The sequence below is a fragment of the Strongylocentrotus purpuratus genome, unplaced genomic scaffold (assembly GCF_000002235.5).
Source record: "Strongylocentrotus purpuratus isolate Spur 01 unplaced genomic scaffold, Spur_5.0 spur5_scaffold_6, whole genome shotgun sequence".
Lineage (NCBI taxonomy): Eukaryota > Metazoa > Echinodermata > Echinoidea > Camarodonta > Strongylocentrotidae > Strongylocentrotus > Strongylocentrotus purpuratus.
The window spans coordinates 9,525,887-9,551,245 of NW_022145612.1; the positions used below are offsets into that span (position 1 = coordinate 9,525,887).

Genomic DNA, 25,359 nt, shown 5'->3' on the forward strand with positions numbered 1-25,359 from the left:
ATTTAATAGAACACATACTGAAGAACCCCATGCCCCATTTCACAATTTAAAATGAGCAAATATATTAAATGTGCTCTAGATTTTAGCTCCAGCAATACATTTATACTGATTAGGACATATGGATTACATCATTTTTAACACATCTTGTTACTTGATGGCTGCCATTGTCTTTCAGCTTCTTTTTTTTTGACAAACCCTAGAGTGAGATTTTGTTAAACATGATATTAAGCACAAGTTGTACATTATATGCTCAATCAACATATGTGCTCTGCACATTACAATCATGTAACCAAATGTTTCCTAAAAACCCCACATCCATATAAAAATGACAAAGGATTAGCCTAACCATCTTTTGGGGGTCTTTTTTTCTTGAGGGGGGGGGGGGGGGGGGGGTGGGAGGGGACTTGTAACATTTCTTATTTAAGATTTAGAGGGTAAGAGGTCTAAAAATTCCATCAATATATTGAAGATAAAAGTATGTTAATTCTGCAGCATTTATTTCAGAGGCAAATATTTTTTTTAATCAGAATTGTACAGCTACATACATTTTTGTACATAGGAAAATAACTGGCACAATAATGATACTGGACTCCATGCTAATTCGAGACCACAATACTCTGACATTTTCCACATACATAATAGTAATATATCATGGAAACCTCTGACAGACAGAAAGCATCTAACCTTTGCACCAAACCTGTACATTGACAAAAGTAATTTTTGTTGGGTATATTAATGAGCAAGTAAGCCACAGTGTAGCTAATAGGTAAAGCAAAGTAAAATACATGTACCTATTTTCATGAAAGCTCTCTTTGAATGGGATATAGTCACAATTGTGATTTACTTGCAATGCTGTTCAAATATTGCTTTTGTTTTAACAGAGCTATTTTACTGTTTCCAGAGTACTTTGGGAGCTCTAAGCTAAAGACTATCTTGTCTGTTCTCTCATCCATTTAATAAGCTGTGATACAGCATCTTGTATCAAGCTAATATCATTGCAGAGGTAGTAACTTCTGTATGCTGTCAGCCCACATGGCGGCTGTATCCTGATGACTGTCTTTCAGTTGTTGAGTTAGGATCTTGATATCGCTGATCATCTTCTTGTACTCTTTGACATCTGAAGGGGAAACAATAAAGAGGAAACTTGTTTACTTTCTAGACTTCCCTATTAGAGACTATTGAGTGACTGACTGACATGGTGTTTTCCTTGGTAATGACCTACATAAAATGAGCTGTAACAGATACATAAGTATTTGTCTACATCAATAACCCACTACTTGTAATGGCCAAAATTAAACTGTTTGAATCTTTGTGCAGCACCAAACGTACTCATTCGGTACAAGGGTCTGAAAATCAGACTATAACTGATTCGATAACTAATGGTTGTTGTCTTTCTAAAAGCCATTTTCATACCTTTTCGTTTTGAGGGAAGTTCTAAATGGGTACTGCTATTGTCTTTCAAATGCCATTGGAATTTAACATTTTCATTTTTTTGACCTGCAAATGGGACTTAGTACCTTAAACATAAAGTGTAAAGTAGAGAGAGATTAGTGAGAATGATAAGAAGAATAAATAAATAAAGTGACACATAACGAACAAAGGTGGCTTTTATATAAATTTTTACAACACTTCTATGTAGCAATATACTTGTAGATTTATAACCTGTCCTATACATATACAACACCAACTTGTTTTCTGAGACTATAAAAAGGGTAGGTTCTCTAGAAATTATGTTCCTATTCTCGTAGGATCTGAATATTAAATAAAATCAAAATTGAGTTATGACATGATTACTACAACTATTATGAAAATGAGAAGAAATTCCTAAATGAAAGTGTAAAACCTCTCACCTTTGACCATCATGAAACAGTTGGCAAACTTTCTACTGGTTATAAACTCCCAGAGGTCAGCAGGGAAGTAGCCTAGTGATGCTAGAGAGTGAGCTAAAGACAACACAGTCCTGCAGTCCGCAGATGATAACCTAGAAGTGTCCGATACCAATGATCTGGTAGCCATAGTGACAAAGTTTTCAAAGTCCCAGCTGGATGGGGGTCTGGAGAAAGAAAAAAAAGTAGAAAGAGAAAAAAGGGGAAAAAATATAATAAAATGAATGTTAGGCTATCTTCATAGATCATCCATAAATGAGACACATATTGATAAATATTTTGGGTGTATTGTAAGTGTAATGCCAACTGGTACACCAGAATAACACATCTTTCAGGAAGATGGTGTACTTTTTCCTTAGGTAGGAGGTACACACACAACAAAAAAATATCTCAATAAATGTAACTATCAAAAGTTTTGTCACAGCGCTGGTCTCAATTATACTTCACATATCAGAAGCCCAGCATAACAGAATATGGATATTATGTAACCCCTTTGATTTCAAATCAACCCTCTTAATATGGTCTGAACTTTATTATTCCATCTTAGATATTATCCTTCCAAATTTACCAGAATACTTTACCTATGGCCTAGAGCATTCAAGCTGCAGATGAGTTTGGTCATGTCCATCAGACTGATCTCCCTCACTCCATTATCCATCACTCTCCTGATAATTCGGTCAAGAAGAAAAGGTGCTTTGATCTCAACGACACTGAATGCTTCGGCAACATTGATCAACCAAGGAGAACTCCACTTGTCAATGTCTTCTAGGATTCTCTCTGATGCTGCTTCAAAGAAGTCCTGATCAGCATGGCAGAGACCACTGAATGCACACAGCAGGTTATGGAGATCAGAATCCGATAGATCTTTCATATTCTGAGTCAGTACTGGGCACGCTAATTCCAGGAGGATGTCTATTTTGTAGTCCATCTGATGAAGAGCTAGGACAGCCTGAGTAATGTTCTCCAAAGAACGCTCCTCATCTGCAGCTAGAATGGCAAGAAGCAAGTTGGCTAGTTTGCCTCGAGATACACCATCCAGTGACGTACCCACTACTTTGATCAGGATCAGGGTGTGGTGGAAGGTCCTCAAATCATTAATATGTCTGGGTATCAAGATACCAACTGCATCCACCAGAGCTTGCACCCTTGGATTCTTATGATCATATAGGCTCAAGATACCTGCAAACTGGGCTAGTTCTGCCGCATTGAACGTATTGACACGCTGTTCAGCTTGCACTAAAAATGTATACATCATGCTGCTCTTCAGAGGAATCTTCAACCTCTGCAATGCTTTTAGAGTGTCTAGGTATAAATCATTCTCCAGGTGTCGTGACTGTCGGAGGACAACATGGCACAGGTGCCTGAATCTTGAATCATATAACACAGGAGCCATGTTACTTCTTACAAGCCCTTCCTCTTGCTTTTTGTCACGGTAAATATCAGCGAGTCTTCCAAGAGCACGACTATAATGCACAATGGAAAGGTCATTCCTACCCTCTTGCAGGACTGCCAAAACTTCTGGAGGAGTGTCTGCATCATGGAGCCTCTCAAGATATGACATTGCATGGCCATCCAGATCCAGAACAGACACAGCTGATGAAGAGGTGGGTTCTTTGAAATCTTTCTTCTTTGGTTGGTCAAGTTTGCCGAAGGGCATTACTTGCCATGGAGGTTGAGAAACTTGAGAAGCCTGTCTCTGTGACATTTGCAGACACCCACTTGCAGCTCCTGATCTTTGATGACAAACAGTAGAGTAAAAATACTCCATGCTTGATTTCACATCTAATGAAGATAGCTCCCATGGTGTTACTGAATCGTTCCTTCTTCTGCCCAGAGGATTACCAAGGTGATGATGATAACACCTCATTAAGTATGTTGGGTTTGTTGTCCTTCCAAACATGTGCAGTCTACATCTTTTGAATACAGTTGATACTCGTGCAAGTGACTGTTGAGCTAAAGCCATAATTGTCTAATAAACCTGCAATAATGAAAAAATAAATGAAAGGAAAAAAAGCGTAACTTTTTTACCTTTGATAAACTTGAAATTCTTAATTAAATTTTGTAACCATGTATTTGTTTTTGTGAAGATTTGTGGAGTGAATGAGTGGTGGCTACTCACCTACTGGCTTATTTCACAAGACTGCAAAAGAAAGTTAATCTTGCTTTAGCCTAGACTAAACACATCATCAACTCAGTATAGCATACACATTTTGCCTCTGTGTACATACCAGGAACACAAACTTTTGATCAGAGTTGAGCTACAGAAAAATGCTCATCTTCAGATTCTACACTAGATGACGTCATTTTCCTGCATGTGCATCAACAGTACAGTTTAAATTAAAATGCGGCTGCAAGTATTTCAACACGGAGTTGAATTTTAACAAAGAAAATCCTGAAAAAGACTCTTAAAAAGCTTCAACACAACAGACAGTCAAGCTTGTAAGAGGAACCGATTCATATTATTAGCCTAGGCGCTAATTTTCGAGGATATGCTGAATGCACATGCATCAGATATGAAACCGCTAAAAATAGAAGGAAATTTAAGTTTACTTTTTACTTTTAGCGCATTCTTTACTGGCACGATTGTCCCAGTAAACGTCACACAGGAAACCCCATGGCCGGCTTTTGTCTCTAAAGAGAGAACCCTACCCAAATAAGAGGCTAACAACATGCAACATGGCTCTCCAGCTCCACCCGGCCGTGCACCCTCTCAGCCCTCTCCATCGACGCGGCAGCCCCAGCTCAGGAGCCGTGGGCCGTGGGCCGCGAAGCCGAAGGTGCAGGCACAGGTGAAGACTGAAATCGTGTCGAGTTACACACGGTTGCGTCGCGTCGTGCAGATCGTGCATGTTTTCAAACGATTTTGAGTCAATCTGAAAAATGTACCTAACATATAAACTGACCTGACTAAGTGCCCTTTTGAATGATGTTATCGTATCATAATATTAGCCATAGCTTTCTTCATCTACTGGAAAATGTCACGTTTCTTGAAGAGGATCATCTATTCGCATTTCTTGCGTAACGTAATACACGGTGCTCTGGTATAGTCTGTTTCAAGGCTCACAATGATAAAACGAGATAGAGCAAATGGGTTCATAATGTTATTGAAACTAGCCCGGGGGGGGGGGGGGGGGTGGATACTCACATATTTAGACATACGGGGGTATGCCACTCTAATGGGTCACTTTTTCACAAAAAATCCCTAAACATGGGTCCGCGCTTTATCATTTTTTTTCTCGTGTGTTAATGGCAAACACTCGAAAATTTTAAAAAAATGGGCTTTATACTTCTAAAAAAAATGACCCTTAAACAAAGGTAGGGGTTTCAAGGCTTCAGCGGCACACCCCGTCCAAACCATCTGAGTTCCCCCCCCCCCCAGGAAAACTAGAAACCCGCGATTCAGTATGAACCCCACCGTGATGTTAATCTAATTTAAGTGGATCAATAAGCATGCAGATAAGCATCTAATGATGATCTTATAGTTATAGGATACTCACTGAGATTCAGATATATGGCCTTTTTATGTGAATGGGTAATTGCCTCAAAGCTCAGTAAGCAAGCTAAACGTGGATCACAGGAGGGGGGGGGGTATAAATGCAAGTGCCCTAATTAGTGAGAACATTAACTAAAAGTACAACATAAAAATAAATTAACAAAGAATGGATACGAGGGGGGGGGGGGAGGCTGTCAATGGCTTCTCTCGTTTAGTTTCAGGCTTTAAGTGGGAGAGCTAGGTACGATAAGACTCAAGGAGTTTTATCCAAGGAAATAAAATGACCACCCCCCCCCCCCCCCATGAGATGTAGATCTAGATTGAATCTATATTCTTGGGGGTATGGGCCGGTCATGCATGTATGAAGAAGAATGTGTACTTATATAGAGTCTAATTAATAATAAACCAGAATATAAAGATGAAGAAGAAGAAGAAGAAGCCTGAAGAAGAAGAAGAAGAAGAAGAAGAAGAAGAAGAAGATGGGAGAATAACTCGAATCAAGAAGGAGAAATAATGAAAAAAGTAGACAACACTCAGTAAAAAAAGAGAAAATAATAAGGGTAGACTATAAGATGAACAGAATTGCGGAAGAAATTCAAAGGGCAGGATTATTTATTGATTTTATGAAATAATTGCAACGTCTGAAAGGTAACCTAAGAAAAACTTTGTGTTATCTCAAGAAAAAATCTGATTGCCTCTGGATTTTCATGTTGTTTCTACAAATTCTGCTGTGAACGAAGACAGATTATAAATATTTTATATAATAATATTACTCTCCTAATTGTATTTGATATAACAGAGATGCCTCCTGATACAAAAGCGCGTCAAATAGCCTTGATGGGCTTCCGATCGGTCGGTAAGTGAATACAATTTCGTTGTTGGGAATTGTGTAGCATCGCATCCAACCAACTTCCAAGTCTTTGTCCCATGTATTTATTTGCTTGTGTTGTTCTCTGTGTTTACGATTTCTGATTTGTTGTTGTGGAACTGATTTTGTTGTTGTGATTGATTAATAAGCCGTCCTGCAATAATTCTTTCTGTTTCTTTCCAACAACTTTAAAATGCTTGAAAGCATAATTTGAAGCATAACGAGATGGAAAATTATAAAAATATTCATCCAAATTTGGCAAACACAGAATTCTGTAGTTTTCTGAATTTGGATGTTTTTGGCCTTCGGCTTTGCCATGGGTTTGGGTTTTACTCACACATAGCAGCATTACTATCCTGGCTGTGTATTCAAACAGGCAACACTGTACAGCAGCACATGAACGCAAATTTTTGTAAAGCCTGCTGTTTGATAATACGGAATCAATGATGATATTGATAACAAATAAGTAACGAATGGAACTCACAAGTTTTGTTGCTGAAAATTTCTATGGTTTTGCAGATATTTGAGCCTACTTTTACAGATTGGGTCAACCGTCGTCTTCAGCTAAAATCCGCTGTTTTCTAATTTTATGATGTTTTTTTAAAAATGAAGGGAATGGCATCACATTTTATAGTTGCGATCATTTGTTACTTGTTAACACATTAGGGTCTACAGTATGTACTGTGTATTTAATTATATTCAACTAGAAATTATATTTATGTATTTCTGAGGGCTGTAGGCCTACAATTTTCTTTACATTTTGATATGTTATGTACATGTATATCAATGGAGATGTCCTAGTAGTTTGATTTCTATGTTTAATGCGGTAAAGCTATCGGCCAGTTGGATGCACCACAACTCCAGTATGGAAAAGTTTTGGTGAGTGATGCTGACTAGAGTAGACTAGTCACTAAACTGAAAGCTTAGAGATCTTCCTTTGAGACTACGTAGTACGTATGGCTCCACTGACCGCCTCAAGGTTGACAAAGTCAGTTTTATTAAAGAATTACATGTACCCATACCAGACGGTTATTTCTAATCTAACTAGTCACTAGACTAGCCTTATGCTGGGTATACATGTATACAGCTTGGACCTCGGTCAGTTGGTAATTTATGAAACATGATCTTGATATCAATATCATATTTCATAAATCACAAAGCACATAAAGCTAGTAGTGATGAAGATTAGTTAACATATTTGGCACAGGCCCTGACAGAGAGTTGGCATTAAATGAGAAGGGTTTTTTTTTTTTACATCTGTTTTAAAAATGCATGGTTTCTGATACTGAGGCTTAGAGTCTAGTCATTTTCCTGACAAAAAAAAGCTTCTTACATTAATGTTAAGAGGGAAACTACTTCTAAAATACTCTCTTTGCATTACATATTGCAGGAAAATCTTCCCTGACAATCCAGTTTGTAGAAAACCAGTTTGTTGATTCCTACGACCCTACAATTGAAAATAGTAAGTACAACTTTCCTTTTGTTTTCTCTCTTTTTGCTCATTTTTTTATAGAAAAGTTGTATAATGATAATAATAATTTTGTTTAAGGGTAATGGACTTAATGAAGTTCTTTTCAACTACATGTAGCATCTTATACATTGTATGGTGCATGCCATTTTTTAACCTTTGTGATTGTTCCCCTTTCTCCCTTAATAAACCTCAAACATTTTGACATTGTTTGTAAGTTCCAAACCAATAAGGTTTCATGTACATCATTTCAGAGTGTACAATACATGTACATGTACATGTAGCTGTTAAATTGTACCAGTCACAAAAAAAATTGTTTGTGTATATGGGCCAAGAATAAAATGTAATCCCAAGAAACTTTACCTGGCATCCTAATATGGACTAAGGAGTATGAAGAAAATAACAAATAATATAAAACTCTGTACCCATGGTGGTCTTGGGTTCTTTGTGGACCTTTTCTATGCAATTGTATAACAGGTGCACCGAGTCGTCTACTCGCAATGGATGTCTTTGTGTAAAGAGATTGTATTTGAATTTGCAATATACTCAAAAGAAGAAAGTGGACACTATAATTCAGATTTTCAAATAAACATTTTAAATTAACATAAATTAATCTTCTTTAAGATTATATGCAATTAAATTGGAATCATACCATTTCGAATGAGTGAGCATTGCCGTTTAACAATAAATGAGTCTGTGAAAAAAATGGCAACAATACATCTGGCCATTCAAATATTGATGAGCATATAGAGTTTGAACGAAGAAAAAAGTACAAGTATCCTTATTACAATGTCATTTTCATATGACTGAGCTACATGTACAAACATTTTTTGTCAGTAATTGTATTGGAGGCCTACACATAAGCATATTATGCTATTTTTGTGGCATCTCAAAATCTCAAAATCTCAAATATCAACATCCTTTACATGAACTGTGTATATATGAAAATATAATGTAGATTTTAGCCAACTTGTTTTCAATAGACCAGTTCACGGTTAGCACATTACTGCAATGACCCCGAATATCCACAGATCTCCAAAACTTGAAGAGGTCCCACTTTGTACATTTTGAAATAATCACTCCTACAGCGATGGAGGTGCTACATATTATAGCCTTTGTTTCCCCTTTTCAAAGAATACTTCCACCTGTGTATCATGGAGTGCGCTGCTTGTGCATAAACGAATAATGATTACATAACTTTCATGAGCACGTACATGTATCCAGTATATCGTTTCCGTGTATTTCACAATCTGTTCTGAAATGACCTTTATCTACTCATGCTCAGACTGAACTGGCTTATTAGAGTCATTACAGCGTATTGAGTTTTGTGTTGTGTGCTTGTCTCAAAAAACAAAATAAATCACCATATTGTGTCCAACTGCAACCAAGTTGACCAAAGTTACATTTGCATTGTGTATGTCCCTGGATAATAATAATAATAATGATAATAATAATAATAATAATAATATGTCTTGTTTATCCGGGTAGCCTCATCAGTATTCATACTGTTCTCCCTGTAGATAGGCTTTACATGTAAAACATATTTGTGGGCATAAATCTCTGAATAAGTTTTCATAAGAATTACTTTATATTCTTTGCTAAATATTTTTTTCCTGTTACGCAATGTCAATACTATATTTCAATTTTAAAATTCTTAAAAGACATATCTTATGTGTACATGTACCTTGATTGAAGCAGGCCTTACATGTAGATATAAAAATATATAATTATTTTAATAGGATACTCTACTATATTCGATATTTATCAAATGCTATGTTATACTGTACATGTAGGTTGGTGTGAATATTTGATGTGCAGTAAATATTATATTCCAAATATAAGACTAGAGTTACCTCCATAATAACACACTTGTGCCATTACCAACACCTTTGAGGCTGTCACTGTTATACATAATTCAAAGCAGTGGCTGGCAAGGTGATGATCTGAGGATAGGCTGTGGAGATGGGATGGGAGGAGGGGGGCTAGTGGGACGTAATAATGTACTCATGCTGTGACTGTGGTGTAATACTGAGCATGAGATTGATAAAAATTGGATCTCGAGAGAGACATCCAAAATCTAATTACTGAAATGTCCGTGCCAGTGCTGCTGACGTTTTCGTCATGATTGAATCCATCCTATGAGGTCATCCTGGGCAGAACCTAAATGTGAAAATTATTAAAGAGATAAGTTCATGAAATTTATGTGTTTGTGTTAGGAATCACAGACATTGTGGTCCTAAATGTATGATTTACATATTTTGTCAATGTTATTCTGTTTGAAATGTTGTTATAATTACTTTTAGAGGCATATTGTAGCATTTCTACAAATTACTTGGAACTCATAAATAAGGCCCACATGTATGCATATTGAAGTAATACAGTGTTTATTGCAATAATCATGATAATAATGATGACAATAATGATAATAATAATAACAATGATGATGATGATGATCATCATAATAATCCTAATGATAAAACTAATAATAATAATACCAATATTTAAAAATATAATAATAATAATAATAATAATGATGAATTTAAGAAAAAACTACCCCGGTAAGTGTTAGTAGTACTTACCTGTAGTAGTTGTAGTAGATCTAGTAGAAACAATTAAGCTACATTACTGACCCCCCAAACAAAATCATTGAACAACTTTCTGTGTACCGGTAGTTTATTTTTCTTGTATGTTCAATGTTGCATACATGTACATAAATGTACAGAGCCTGTTTTTATGCACACATACATATGTCCATGTATTGCAGATACCAGTCCCATCTATTCCATTCTACTTTAATTAAGTGAAAGTGTGAAGTGATTGTCCTGGTATGTCCTTGCAAGACATGAGTACCGTAGTGCAGTAGGAGACTGTAGCAGTTATAGTTTCTCATGCTCAACCTTTGCAATGCATGATCATCAGAGTTTTTCTAATGTAGATGTAATCCACACACAAATCAGGACGGTGGGGTGGGGGGGGGGGGGGGGGGGAGGGGGAGGGGGGGGGGTATATAGTTAATATTTTACTGTTGAAAAAACATCTAGTCTGTAGTGTAGTGTAGTGATTATAACAGGTGATACAATCTTAGGCTTCAAAAGCCTTTAATGTCCATGTACTGTATTTTACTGTACTGTATATGTTTCAAGAAAGGATTATCAATGTGGAGAAAAAAGAGACTCAAGCTACGGTACATGTAAGAACTGTCTTCTGACTATCTGCTAGTATTCTCACTACCGGTATATCTGTGTGATGGACCTGAAACAAGTCATTCATGTACAGTCAACTTTTTGTGTATACGGGGTACCAGTATTCCAGTAATGTACATTGTAATTCCTAGCCAGCTGAAAAAGGTTAGTTGAACCTTTGAGGAGCGTGCGTGGGATGCCTATATCTGGCTAGCATTTTGATTGGATTGTCAAGGATTGTTTGACTCAAAGATTTGATGTGAGGCTGTGAGAGCCTGTAACTAGATCAGGAATTAAAGAGAATGGATGGTTTCCTGGACGTAAAAACATGACAGCATGCTCTTGGCACAGCTGGTTGCTATGAATATTAAAGCAATCGCTCCTTAAATCTTGATAAGAAGTAGTTTAAAACATAAAATATTTGTTAGATTTCAGTTTCAGTGTTTATTAAAAATACTCTACAATGTATAAGCATTCTAGATTATATTTAATTTCATAGTATGAAAAATCACTTTAGAAAATTCTGTCTTCTATTTTGCAGATGTCAGAGTCAGTACTCGGCAGTGCCAATTTGAAGTTCTAATGTTGTTACCGTTTATGTGCAGGAATAATGATTAGTCCATTCTGTGATAAATTATGATCAACTTCTAAAAGTTTTGTAAATATGTTTTCCAACTTTCGCACATCCACTGTTCTGCTTTGAAATAATTTTTCTTTGAAAATATTGTATTTCAGTTCTTTGACATGTGATTCTCTCTTTCTTTACATTGGCAGTTTGTAATAAGCATGATTATGATTACCGTATTAATTCTTTGCATCAAAATGGTTTGAAAAAGATGATGAAATAGTAATGCATACCAGCCTAAAACATTTTTCTTCATTTTACCCCCCCCCCACCTTATTTCACTCTTCTCCTTTACAGCATTTGACAAGCCTTTTAAGATAAATGGTCAGCAATACCAGTTAAAAATCATTGATACAGCAGGCCAGGATGAGTACTCCATCTTCCCACAGTCCCTATCTGTCAACATCCATGGTTACGTCCTTGTCTATGCCGTCACTTCTGCTAAAAGGTATCCCATAAGAATTTCATTATATTGAAAGACAGCGAGCAATAGAGAGAGACAGAGAGGGAGAGATGGAGGAGGAGGAAAGGAGAGAGGGATGGATGGAGGAGGTAGGGAGGGAGGGAGAGAAAAGGGCTGAGGGGGTGGTGAGATGGAAATGACTTACACCTTACATTACATGTGTACATACATGCATGAGAAATGAGTTGATTCACTGAAGAATGGATGGACATACATGTACATGTACATGTAGTAATGGATTTGTGTTGAAATTTGTTTTCATGTAATCTACAAAGCACTTTACATGTAAATGTATACATGTGGAAATATAGTGCACACATATTGCAGCATGGATGTTTAATACTGCAATGTAATTTAATCGTAGCTATAGATTTTTGCAAGTATCTTGCTATGAAAATGGTAGTCTTCCAACTAGATGCAGATGTTTTATGTTGCAAGCTTTTACAGTGAATATTCTGTTTGTTATTGCTGATGTCATTTTGTTTCCTTCTTTTCTTTCTCTTCAGCTTCGAAGTAGTCCAGATTATTTATGAAAAGCTTCTCGACATGACAGGAAAAGTAGAGTAAGTTTTATTTTCACAATAGCTATGTTCATCTTTGACATTTAAAACGTTTGTGAAACCTTAAAGTTTTAAACAATGACCCACTTACAATAATGCAGGTTTTGTGGTAGTTCATGCTCTATTCATAGCTTTTTGTAGAAGCTCTATTTAATTCAAGTTTCAATTCAGCCTGACAGCAAAGACATCTGAACTACAGTTTGAGTAACTTTATCAGTCATGCCCTTGGCTTGCCCTTTTGGACCACCTTTGAATTTGTTTTAGATCCTGTTGAGATATTTATTGTAATATTCCATATGGTCTAGTGTACCATCAATAACGAAAGTGAAATTCTCTTCGTCTCAAGGCTAAATTTGTACATACTAGATTTAAAATATCTTTACCTGTAGCTGGGACTCTTTGAAAAGTAAATTGCAGTTATGGTAGGCAAAAAAAAGAGAATGTTGAAAAAAATTGACTTGTTTGTATTCATGACATTTTGGTCATTCCCATAGAGCCTTGGGTGAGCTGCTGCCTTTGTATAGTACATATGTATTTTATTTTTAGAAAATCAGTGTCACTGTCCCAGAGTATACACAGTTTCCTACATTTTTATTAACTGACTCAATAGGGAATGAATGGAATTCCAATATCAATAGTTTGAATGTACATTATAAACATTCCAATATCAATAGTATGAATGTACATTATAAACATGTCACTTTACATCATCTTCTTTATCCCTTTTCCCTTGCAGTATTCCCCTTGTTCTTGTTGGAAATAAAACAGACCTTCATATGGAAAGGTAAAAATAATACAATTTCATAAATGTAAATTATTTTATTCATTAGTGTTTAAATTTTAAATTTTGATTTTATTTATTGAGTACTTATTGATTATTGGGGTGGGTGGAGGGGAGGGGATGGTGATTGGAAGGGGGAGGGGGTTGACAAGGTCATTACCCTCCCCATCATTTTGTAATTATAAACATTTTCAATGATGATGCTGGTAGTCAGAGAGGTTTGGCAAGAGAAGTATCTAATTTGGAATAAAAATATTAAATGTATGCAAACAGCTAGAAGTGACATTTTTCTAGAATGGAAGAGAGAAAGGATAAAATGAAAAAAAGAGACCCAGAAAATGGTCTTCCTTGACACATTTAAATCCTCTTTCCAAAAATCATGTGACACTAGGAATTCAAAATTCATTAATATGATACATTCAAATATGCAATACATTAACTACCAGATAAAACATGGTTTCGGGAGGGCAAAATACATTTCATGTTATCTTTTAATACTCATAAAAGAAAATTGATTTCAGTCTCCAATATCGCTCCTGTATCATTTCCATTTGTATGCAAGTCAAGACATGTTTACCAAACTTTGATTGATATATTTGACGACATGTTGCAGCTGCGCATGAGAAATTCAAGATGAACTACTCTCTTTTTATTCTCTTACTAGATTGAATGCTCTTTGTTTGATATACAGCTTATTTTTTGACTAAAATGTATAAGATTCAGAAAATGATATGCCTTACAGAGATTGCAGATATGTTGCAATTTCACCTTCAATTTGTTTCTTTCTCAAAATTTGAATTTGTAACCAGGCTGCAAATATCAAAGTACTGCAGTACCTACATGTATGGCTTTTGGCACAATATACAGTACATTTAGGTACATGTAGTTGTCTAGTTGAGATTAAAGACGTGAAATGAAACGGGGTACAGCTGTAATGAACTAGATTCTGCCCTCTTCTGATGATGTTTGAACATTTGTTTCTTCTCAAATACCTACTTATTTTTGAAAACTGATTCACTGTTCACTAAATAGCTGAATAGGGGCTATTTTGCTTGGTATCTTTGTGGCACATTATACAGGAAAGACAGGATGTGACCGGCAAAATAATATCCTGGATAACAAATCAGTATTTTCCCCTTTCGATATGTATCTAGGATGCAGTCAGGTCATCAGATGCGCATATATTAGTCTTTGATATTTCAGTCTTCATTTTATAATAGGGACTTTTAGATTTGCATGTTGACATAAGGACGTCACAGTGTCTTAAAAGGAAGTCACACGTAGCAGTCCACTATGTGGATGTGCAAATCTAAAAGTCCCTAATATGAACTCTACATCTACATGTTGTAGATTTAATATTTTTATCACTCTCATTACGAGATTTCCCCTATTAGACATCTCTCATTGACCTGCTAAATGCTGGTCACTGTGATAATATGCATGCAGGCTAATACTGAAAGAAGGCAGATATTATCTGCATTATTTCAATTTAAAAAATGTGGTCCATGAATCCCTCCCTCACAATCATGACATCTGACTCTGGTTAAAATGATGATATTTCAAATTTAAATTCAATTTCAAAGTTTATTCAACACTCTTCATAAAAACATCTAAAACATACAAATACAGAATGGAATAATAAAAAACAAGAAAGTGATAACAAATAACAATGGCAATGTATAAGAGCATTTGGGATAGGCAGAAATGAGGGATTCCTTATAGGGCAATTCCACGGTAACGGAAGGACACTCAGACAAGATTTTTGAACTTCAGGTTCATACTAAAAGAACTGTTTTATTAGTATAAGATGTGAAACAGTACAGATATAATACCTATATAAGTGCCTTTAATTCTCCCCAAAAAAATTGTCATTATAGTTAAGTAGTTTAAGAATGTACATATTAATTATCTCGGTAACGGAAGGACATAAAAATGGACATGGTTTTTCCAGTTAATTAGTGTTTATCCAAACTTTGTGAAGTTGATGAAGCTTTCCACTTGACTGAAACACATTTTGTTCCCCATAGTTTAATACATACTAATAAAACATTTCTTTTAGTATGAACCTGAAGTTCAAAAATCTTGTCTGAGTGTCCTTCCGTTACCGTGGAATTGCCCTATATGAAAGCCTACCCCTAAAAAAACACATACAGGAAAACAAGAACAAAAGAACAGAACAAAAAACATACCGGTACTATTAAAAAACATACTATCATGTACGATCAGAGTAAAAAAAAGTGTCAAACTTGCCCATGCTATTAATACTGATCATTATACTTATTTAACAGAAATTGTTTATATTTAATTTTAAAAAGATTGAGAGTTTTGCAGTTTTTAATTTCCTGAGGTATACTATTCCATATTAATGGTCCTTTAAAAAAATAGTGAATTTTTCATACAAGCCATTCTAATCTTGGGGAGGTGATAATTTAGGGCATTTCGAGTATTAAAATTATGCACATCTCAATTCTAGTTAAAACATGTTGATAAAAAAGTAGGCAAATTGCCATTAAAACATGAAAAATGCAATAGTTGTGAAAGACTTTTTGAAGATAAAACATTTTATTATTTGTCTATCAATAAATTTACAAAAGATTACCGGCACCTCACATATTTGTTTTCTTCATAGTCTTTATTTGACTTTACAAGGTGGAATTTGCTCATCAACATTTAAATAGCCAGATGCCCCATTTTTGTAATGTTGTCTTCATAGTCTCATCTGTTGTTAAATGGCTATGCTCATCATGCGTGAATGGTACAATTCCAATTGCATATCATCTTAAAGAGGATTATTTTATGTTTATTTTGATATGTGAAAGATAAGTCTATATATTTAATATTTATTTGAAAATTTTAAATATCATATATATTGTGTATTTTTGTTTGTTTATCTGAATTGCACATTTTCTTTTCATTCTGTATGATCTGTGTAGAAGTATAAGTACACAACAAGGCAAGCAGCTGGCTGATTCATGGGGTGCCACATTTATAGAATCATCAGCAAAGCAGAACGAGGTAATGGATCATTTGCAACACCTACAGTATTCATCCATCTTTCATTGTCATTCACCCTGTAATAGTTTATTAGTAGTAATATCAAGTTTTTGGATAGTAATAATATCTTGTAAATATTGTATAGATGCTTATATTATTATTTTTTTAATTTTTGCCAAAAAGCTAAGCACGTAATATGAACGTCAACGTGCATCATATCTGTTCACTGTAAGGGAGAATTTATGTGGTACATACATGTACATACATGTATGTCCATGTGCATAATAGGATACAAGTATGTACAAACATCCAGAAAATACCATAGTTCTAATAATCAATTGATATTTGAGTACTTAGGACTGGAAAATGTTGAAGTTTATCTCATGTTTCTCTTTGTTTCTCTCCTTATCCAGAGTGTGGAGGATATATTCAAAACGGTGCTGCAACTCATCGACGGGAATCCTCAAATGAAAGATGAAAAATGTGTCATCATTTAAAGCCATAAGGACAGAAAACTTTACTCCTTATGCTACATCTGACACCAACTTACTCTTCCTTCCCTCGAATCAGAAAAACACAAACACAAACAAACCATCACCCTGATTATGTGCAGAACTATGTAGCTGAAGATGTAGAAAGGCAGTAGGCTCCTTTCTCTTCTTCTGGATAGTCATTTTATACTGTTTGCAGGAGTTACTGTGGTGCAAGTCATCCCTTCTTCTCTATCCTCCAAGGTTCAAGCTTGAGAATGGAGCAGAACATAAAAAAGAAGCAGCAGCATCAAACTTTACCCATCTTAAAAGAATATATTTCAAAGTTTTTATTTTATTTTGTTCTTCATGACCACCACAAGAAATGGCATTGTGAAACCCTAGTCACATCAATGAGACTGATACTAGACCAGCAACAGACCGAAGAAACTGTGACAGTAGCCCTAATTGATTTGAAGTTGATTTGGAGTCGGTCTAGCAATGTGATTGAGGTATTATATACCAATAGATTTCAAGGTGTTTACAGCAATCATGATAACTATTTGGTATTTTTGGTTGTTGGTTCCACCATTGTTTTATGCTTGTTTTGATATGAACAGTAAAAGTAATGGAATGTTTTGATATATTAATACTTCCACTACATGCATTTGAACGTGGACACAGAAAATGAAGATTTGGTGACTTATCCCCAACATCTTGTGATCACTTTGAGCTGTTATTGTCCTGTGTAATTCATCCTTAAGAGGGGCATATGAATTAATCTTCCAGTACAGTCTATGCCCAAATCGACCAGAGAATGATTATACATGTACATTTTGTCACATCATAATTTTCTTAACCTTAAAAGGTTGGGTCACAATTTATGAAAGGAAGTGTCAAAGGGTGTTTATTTAAAGGAAATAGCTGAAATTCATAGATTTGTATTGGATAAATGTAAACATTGTAAAACCATGACACAGCATTATGTACAAGTGATTAGTATTGGAAAATGACTGCGGGGGATATACTGTAGAAATAGACTCCTTCCAATGTCTGCAGGTTTCTGTTATGCATATATACTTTTCATGAAATAATCTCTTGAGAGTGAGGAGGGAGTTAACTAGTAGGATACCAGTTAATGTCGTTCTGCCTCTCAACAGATGATTAAGGGCTTATTGGGCTGCTTGCTTGCTTTTTTCTGTAATTAATCTCAAGATTTGTTCGCTCATGGACTGCTGAATTCCCCCACTTCCTTAGGTCTATGCAGGAATCTCTTGGTTCCTGTAGACTAATCCTGTGCTTAATTATAAGGATCTATCTTTGTAAAAGTCAGCTTTATTTTACAAACATTGACATATATTTAACAAAAATTAAGTAGTCTGATCTGATCTCTAAGCAATACCATGACATAATTGTGCATTTATAGTATTTTATCCTAAAATATTTTCTAGACTGACTGACGGTTTCTACTTTCTAATTGACCCAAGAGTCTATATATAAGTCAGAGATGTGAAAATACATAGACATGAATTGGTCCTCAGTGTTTACTTCAAAGATTAAGGAAAATAAATCATTTAATACATGTAGTCAACTGTTGAAATGACTTCATTGCCACTATGCTAAGGATATGAATCATTGATAAGTATGGAGCTTTTATGGATATGTATATAGTGAAAGTGAAAATCCTTTTGGAAAAAGGGTAATTCTTGTTTGGACAACCGGTTGTGCATCAAGTCTATAAACATTACTTGAATTACAAAGGTTTTTATAGCTGCCAATAAAGAAATCTTATATGACACAATTTTAAAGTAATATTATTTCACTTTTGCTGGCTACTTGTAGGGAATTTCCATCCCTTAAAAAAAAAGTTGAGGCAAATGATGGAAACTAATAGTAAATAATGTTCTATCAGAGATTGTTCTATATTTTATAATTAAATGAAATGTAAGCTTTTTGTGGTGTGGGGCTGTTTTTCAGTCAATGTACCAAGTCCAAGGTCCAATGGTACGAGTGAATTATATAATTCGCAATGATTTGCATTATATTTTTGTCAGTAAAAGTGAAAGAATTGAAATACCATTTAAGGCAGTGAGATAATATTCAATTTCAAATGTTTTCACTTGAATGATGTAATATATCTGGGTAGAGATGGACAAGGATGATTCATTACACTGTTACATAATAGCAGCAATAAATAAAGTTGATGAGGCTTCATACCACCTCTTTATTGCATTGTTAATGTTAAACATATTAATTCTGGTATGTTGATATAGAAACAAGTTTTAAACTCTGGACGCTCACACCATTCCATCAGAAATGTTTAACTCATCAAAATCGTTGATGCCTTTCATTGTTTTCTCTCTCTTTCTTTTTTTCTCTGTCTCTCTCAAATATTAGTTCATTGAAGAGATATTCCTTGTAAAGATTGAAACATTTTCATCTTCTGTGCCTACTTTGCTGTGACATTAGTTAATCAAAGCTATGTTTGATCACAAATCATGAATGTTTATTTACAAAACTGAACTTATTTCTCTCATTGTTGATTGATTTGATTTGAATGTCACTGCACAATGTATATACATGTATATGTATATTTTTGAGTTAAGTGTTTAAAGTACATGTACCTACCTGTAGATTTTGAGGCATTATGATTTTATACCTGCCGAGAACAGGTATTTTGCCATATGATTAAAGTCATCTTGATTTCAGCTATAAACATACAATTTACAACTGAATTATTCATACTCGTACCAAGTTTTGTAATTTTTTAATTACATGTATGTGAACATTTGATTGATTTGTCCCTATGTATGTTTCTTGAGAATGTGGAATATTAAAACTTGCATCTAAAAGTATTCAACAAAGGCCATTTAACAAGTCAGACTTTCACTATTGAGTTACAAAAAATACAAAATCATCAAATTGACAAGGGGTATGAATAATTCAGTTGCTAACTATACTATATGGTGCCTGTGGTTAAGAGATATGTTTATACAAATAAACGTTAAACTTTAATTAGACTTTGTACAACTGTATCTGTAGTATTTTCGGTAATAATCATAGTACGGTAATGATAAATGCCAGTACAAGGTTTTACTTGTTCCTTTTCAGCTGACTCAGACAAGGGAAATTCCCTTGCAAATCAAGTCCCATTGACAAATAAATAGCAACAGGGAAGTAATGTATGTAAATGCTTACAAAGGAGCAGTGTTTGTATGTGCATATATATTCAGTAAAAGATTTAAGGAGATCTATTTATATTCAACACAGATCATATGCATATTAAGTATGGGTTAGAGCTCTATGAAACAGGATGAACATAAATCTGACATAATACGATAGCCGAGTGCAAATGATCTCTAAGCTGCATATAAGATGTGACAGTGTGTTGAGTACGTCATGGTTATACAACTTCACAGTACACGGGATACATCACTAAGAATTGATAATTACTAAGATTACAGTTCATTGGACTATTATTAGTATTATTACTGTGCTTGACGATGATATGTTAATTAGTATTTTCTACATTACACCAGTAGAACAAAGCAGTAATTTATCAATGTGATGATTAGCTCAATGTGTGTACATGCACTGGAAGCAATACACATGACAAGTGCGAGCCTGCCTGCATAGCAAGCACTGTTTTGTAAAGTATCATAATAATCATGGTAATCTATTAAGAGCCAAAAGGATGTTAAGTCCATGTCGACACCCTTCGTGCTCTCACCAGATGAAAGATAAGCCGTGGTATTGTTATTATTTATAGATGGATGTTCAAGACCACATGCATTGAAAGTTCCCCTGAAACTATCCGGTTGTAAAGATGGTCTCATAAATTTGTTTGAAATATGATACAGTTTTCATACGGTTCTGTAGCCCCTCAGATAATTTCCATTGATATTAATTTGCTCTCACTAATAAGGGTTATTTATCTTCAGATTTGAGATAATTATTACAGCGTTTACATTGTGGAAAAGTAGAACAAACCGAGTATATCTGAGAGCTCCATTGGGAGGTATATCAACATGTATTGAATATAGCCTTAACATGGCTTTAATGTAAAACAAAATTATTACAGATAACCATGTACATGTACATTTATAAATGTGTAGTCTATTTTACAGTAGTTAGAATTTCAATAAAAAAGTGGTGACACCTTTTTATGTAAAATAGCTTTAAAATTTTTTTCTTCATTTGTTCAGTTTGTATTCAAAATATTAACTTTCCTGTAGTAGTAATAGTAGTAGTGAATTTCATTTGCCAAACTTCCCAGTAAAACCAAGGAAGGATAACCTAAAAACATGGAAAGCAATACATGTAGCTGAATTATTTAGATCGGGCGAGGGCATGTTGCAATGGAGAAAAGGACTAATAATAAGAGACATTGGGAATGGATTGGTGGGTAATCACAAGCTCAAATTATGTTTCTTTGTATGTGTGTGTCTTCGTTTTCATCTGATCTTTCTTGCCCATGTTCTGCGTTTAGCCCATGAAAAATCTCGACACAAGTACCATCATAATGTACTTCTTTTCTAATATAGGAAGGCCTTCTTACTATAAATTCGGTTTTTTAAAAAAGGGAATATTTTCCAACCCCCTTTTCCCCTCATGGAGAGAAGGTCTGGGAGGACTGCATGTTATTCCAGAGGTAATTTTTGTGGGGGAAAAAAATATGCCCTGAAATTTTGTTTTGTGATTGCTCTCATCTCTCCCACATACCAGCATGGTGGTAGAGCAGTGGTCCTGTAACCCGGTCCTGTAACCAGGTCCTGGACTTCAAACCAAGTGGATGCATTAATGCCCCTTGGCAGGGCATTAATCCTTGTTACCAAGTCTCGTTATCAAAGCCTTGTTATAAGTTCATTTGAAAGAGAACAGATAAATCAGAGAAATAGAGTAGCGAAAATTTGAAATTAATCGAACCAATACTAGGAGAGTAATGAATGTTTGAAATGTGAGATCACTTCATCTACGGGTATGCTAATCTCCAATTGTCAATTTGGTCAGTGGATTGTGACGTAGACGCGAATAACTCTCCCGTCTGTTGTGTAAATAAAAATAACTAATTTCTGTTTTGCTCCATAAAATTGCCTTTAACCTTGGGGCGCTACTAAAAATATATGATGGATAGTTTATTATTACAGGTCCCTTAAAAAGAAAAGACCATCCCAAGTCATACATATCCAAAAAGGTAACATTTTAGTCATTATGTGTGTTGGAACAATTGGGAAAGTTGTCTGGTACTATATCACGAAGAACTTGACAGTGGCGGATCCAGGAATTTCTTACCGGGGGGGGGGGGGGGCACAAAATCGCATGGGGTGAAATATATAACGATGGAGCGAAGCGACAGAGCAAGGCGTCAGCGGCGATATAGCGTATAGCGACCAAGCGGGGTGGGTCTGGGAGGGGATCAGAACCCCCTAGGTAGCATTTGCAATTTTAGAACCATTAGGCGCATTTTCAGGCACTTCCTGAAGTAATATGACGTAAATTGCTTTCTCATCAGTGGCGTACCTATGGGGGGGGGGGCAGGGGGGCAGAGTGCCCCCCCTGACGGGCTCCAGGGGAAAAAAAGAAAAAGGGGAAAGAAAAGAAAAGAAAGGGAAAGGAAAGAAAAAGAAAAAAGGAAAAGGAAAGAAAAAAGGAAAGAAAGAGAAAAAAGGAAAAAAAGGAAAGAAAAAAGGAAGAAGAAGAGAAAAGGAAGAAAAAGGGAAAAGAAAAGGAAAGGAATAAAAATGGGGGAAAAAAATAAAGAACATGGCCGTAAGCACCAGGGGGGGGGGGGCAGTTGACCCCATATATTTTGAAATCGTACAGTTTTTTTCCTGAAAATGTAGTGTAGGCCTATACCAAATCCTTCAATTCTACTTTTGAAAATGCAAAAGTACCCTCATGACCAGTTCGGTCGCTCGAACTCCCTTCACTCCTTTTGCTTTTGAGATTCTTCGAAAACTTTTAACGCATCTTTCCCCCTTCCCCGATCAGAAAAATATTCCGCATACGGCCCTGAAAAATTAAAACAAATGAAAATAGGAAAATATAAGTGATATAACAAATTTGAAACTCTTCGCTGGCGCGAACTGCTTGCTAGCCTATAAATGTTGTCACTTCCTCGTCCCCCTGAAAAAAGAAAAGGATTAGTATTGCCTAGAATACAATTGTGCCTGCCCCGACGGGCCCCGACCTGCAACCATGGCAACAATAACACACAATATATGTACCAAATGTTACTAAAAGAGACTAATTCATTTTTCTCGCTCGCTACACTCGCTCGCGAATAAAATGAATAGACATTGCTTTGGAAACAATTGTGCCCACCCTTGACCTGCAACAATATCATTAAAAATGGAAGAGTTTTTTCGCCCTCTCGCCAAAAAGGAATTGAATCGCGTTAAACGCGATTGCGTCAATCCTGACCTGCACCAATAAAAACAAGTTTATTTATTAATTTCTATTAAAAGAGAATTTATTTTTTTTGCTTGCTCGCTATGCTCGCTCGCCAAAATGGAATTGACACCGCTAACGTGCCCGCCCCAACCTGCAACAACCAGTTAATAATTATGTACGAAACGTTATTCAAAGAAGTTTTGGTGTGCTCGTGCTCGCCAAAACGGAATTAACATCACCTTAGACATGATTGTGTAAGCCCTGCCCTGCAATAAAAAAATCTGAAATTTATGAACCAATTATCATTACAAAAATTTTGCTCGCTCGCTACGCTCGCTCGCCAAAATAGAAATAACACCGCTTTTAATAATCACGTCCCTGACATGAAACAATTAAACCAAGTTTATATACCATATTTTCCCTATAAAGAGAAGTGATTTTTTTTTGCTCGCTCGCTACGCTAGCTCGCCAAAATACAATTAACACCGCTTTTAATAATCACGTCCCTGACATGGAACAATGAACCCAAGTTTTATGTACCATATTTTCCCTATAAAAGAAAAGTGATTTTTTTTTTCGCTCGCTACGCTCGCTAGCTCGTGGAATTATGTGCCCACCACTAACCTGCTACAATATCATTAAAAAGAGAAATGTAGGGGGTTGCCTGCCCGCCAAAATGGGATTGACATCACCTTAGACATGATTGTGTAAGCCCTGCCCTGCAACAAAAAAATCTGAAATTTATGAACCAATTATCATTACAAAAATTTTGCTCGCTCGCTACGCTAGCTCGCCAAAATACAATTAACACCGCTTTTAATAATCACGTCCCTGACATGGAACAATGAACCCAAGTTTTATGTACCATATTTTCCCTATAAAAGAAAAGTGATTTTTTTATCGCTCGCTACGCTCGCTAGCTCGTGGAATTATGTGCCCACCACTAACCTGCTACAATATCATTAAAAAGAGAAATGTAGGGGGTTGCCTGCCCGCCAAAATGGGATTGACATTGCCTTAAACACGATTGTGCCCGCCCCCTACCTGCAACAATGAAACAAATTTTATATAGCAATTCATTGAGAGAAAGATGTATTTTCGCTCGCTAGCTAAAATGGGTATAAAATCACCCTAAACACAATATTGTTCCCGCGCCCTGCATGGGACAATTGAACCAAGTTTAAGTGGCAATTATTAAAAAAGAAGTGATTTTTTCTTGCTCGCTACACTAGTTTGCAAAAAAATGAAATTAACGTCGCTAACAAGTGAATGTTCCCACCCCCAACTTGCAACAATACCAGTTTATATACCAAACGTTACTTAAAGATTTTTTTTTGCTCGCTCGCTCGCCAGAAGTGAAAATTAGCATCGTCTTTTTTGTTTGTTTCGGTCGCTTGCCCCCCCTGACGGAGTACCCCAGGTACGCCACTGTTTCTCATACCCCTCCAAGCTATAGTAGGGATCTTTCGCAATTTGTGAACCACATTTGGCGCATTAAATAAATGTCCAACGGCACTTCCTGGAAAAAAAAACGAGGCCTTCCGATTGGTTATTTAGAAGCGAGAGAAAAGTGATCTGTCACGTCGCGAGACGTTGTATCCTTCGTTGCTGCACAATGCAAAAATTATCTCGAGTGTATAAACTATGTTGTTATCAGGGGCGTCGCTAGACCTTTTCCAGTTGGGCGGGGGGGGGGGGGGTTGTAGAGGCCACTGATTACCGACAATCAAGCCACCAATACCGACAAAAATATTAATGCGGATGCCCCAATGTCTACAAATTTAACCCTTTAAACCCGGGGCCAGGAACCTAGTTACTTTTCAGTTTTCCCCCTCCCGCGAGGAAGCTTTGACACTTCATTAAATCATTAGAGAAAGAAGACGATTCGTTGTACCGTTCCCGACTCTATATCAATTTCTGTTTCTTTGGCCGATAAAAAGTCAGTCAAAAGATTGCCGGCCGGCCGACCGACATAAATACATTTCACCGACTTCAAACTTCTGCACTGATATAGCACACGAGGATCGAGCAAGAATACCGACACAACGGACCCGACACAGCAACATAATTATCTATGCGTAGTTTTCTTGCCCCCTCTTATCTCAGGCTCTTACCGGCCGGTACCCCCCCCCCCCCTCTTTCTCTCTCCTCTAGCACTTTCATCTCCCGTTTCGTT

The 25,359-nt window shown here is 36.0% G+C and overlaps 2 protein-coding genes across 2 annotated transcripts; one reads left to right on the plus strand and one right to left on the minus strand.

The window, feature by feature from the left end:
* Positions 1–389: 389 nt before the first annotated feature.
* On the minus strand, positions 390–4,919 carry LOC756504. The gene is made up of 4 exons (XM_031000413.1): positions 4,790–4,919; positions 2,468–3,864; positions 1,851–2,053; positions 390–1,117 (listed from the first exon to the last, which is right to left on the minus strand). Exons 2-4 carry the CDS (start codon positions 3,847–3,849, stop codon positions 993–995), a joined length of 1,710 nt encoding a protein of 569 aa, XP_030856273.1. The 5' UTR covers positions 3,850–3,864; positions 4,790–4,919; the 3' UTR covers positions 390–992.
* Positions 4,920–6,032: 1,113 nt separating this feature from the next.
* Positions 6,033–19,506, plus strand: LOC592590 (GTP-binding protein Rheb). The gene is made up of 7 exons (XM_792104.5): positions 6,033–6,235; positions 7,638–7,709; positions 11,820–11,970; positions 12,492–12,548; positions 13,282–13,329; positions 16,260–16,341; positions 16,734–19,506. Exons 1-7 carry the CDS (start codon positions 6,181–6,183, stop codon positions 16,815–16,817), a joined length of 549 nt encoding a protein of 182 aa, XP_797197.4. The 5' UTR covers positions 6,033–6,180; the 3' UTR covers positions 16,818–19,506.
* Positions 19,507–25,359: the final 5,853 nt, after the last annotated feature.

Excerpts from the sequence above, each read along its gene's own strand:
- LOC756504 (XM_031000413.1), bottom strand. The coding sequence starts at position 3,849 with ATGGCTTTAGCTCAACAGTCACTTGCACGAGTATCAACTGTATTCAAA. Across the intron at positions 2,054-2,467 it reads TTGAATGCTCTAGGCCATAG|ACCCCCATCCAGCTGGGACT; the intron begins GTAAAGTATTCT and ends TTCTTTCTCCAG. Across the intron at positions 1,118-1,850 it reads CTGTTTCATGATGGTCAAAG|ATGTCAAAGAGTACAAGAAG; the intron begins GTGAGAGGTTTT and ends TTTCCCCTTCAG.
- LOC592590 (XM_792104.5), top strand. The coding sequence starts at position 6,181 with ATGCCTCCTGATACAAAAGCGCGTCAAATAGCCTTGATGGGCTTCCGA. Across the intron at positions 11,971-12,491 it reads GCCGTCACTTCTGCTAAAAG|CTTCGAAGTAGTCCAGATTA; the intron begins GTATCCCATAAG and ends CTTTCTCTTCAG. Across the intron at positions 12,549-13,281 it reads GACATGACAGGAAAAGTAGA|TATTCCCCTTGTTCTTGTTG; the intron begins GTAAGTTTTATT and ends TTTCCCTTGCAG.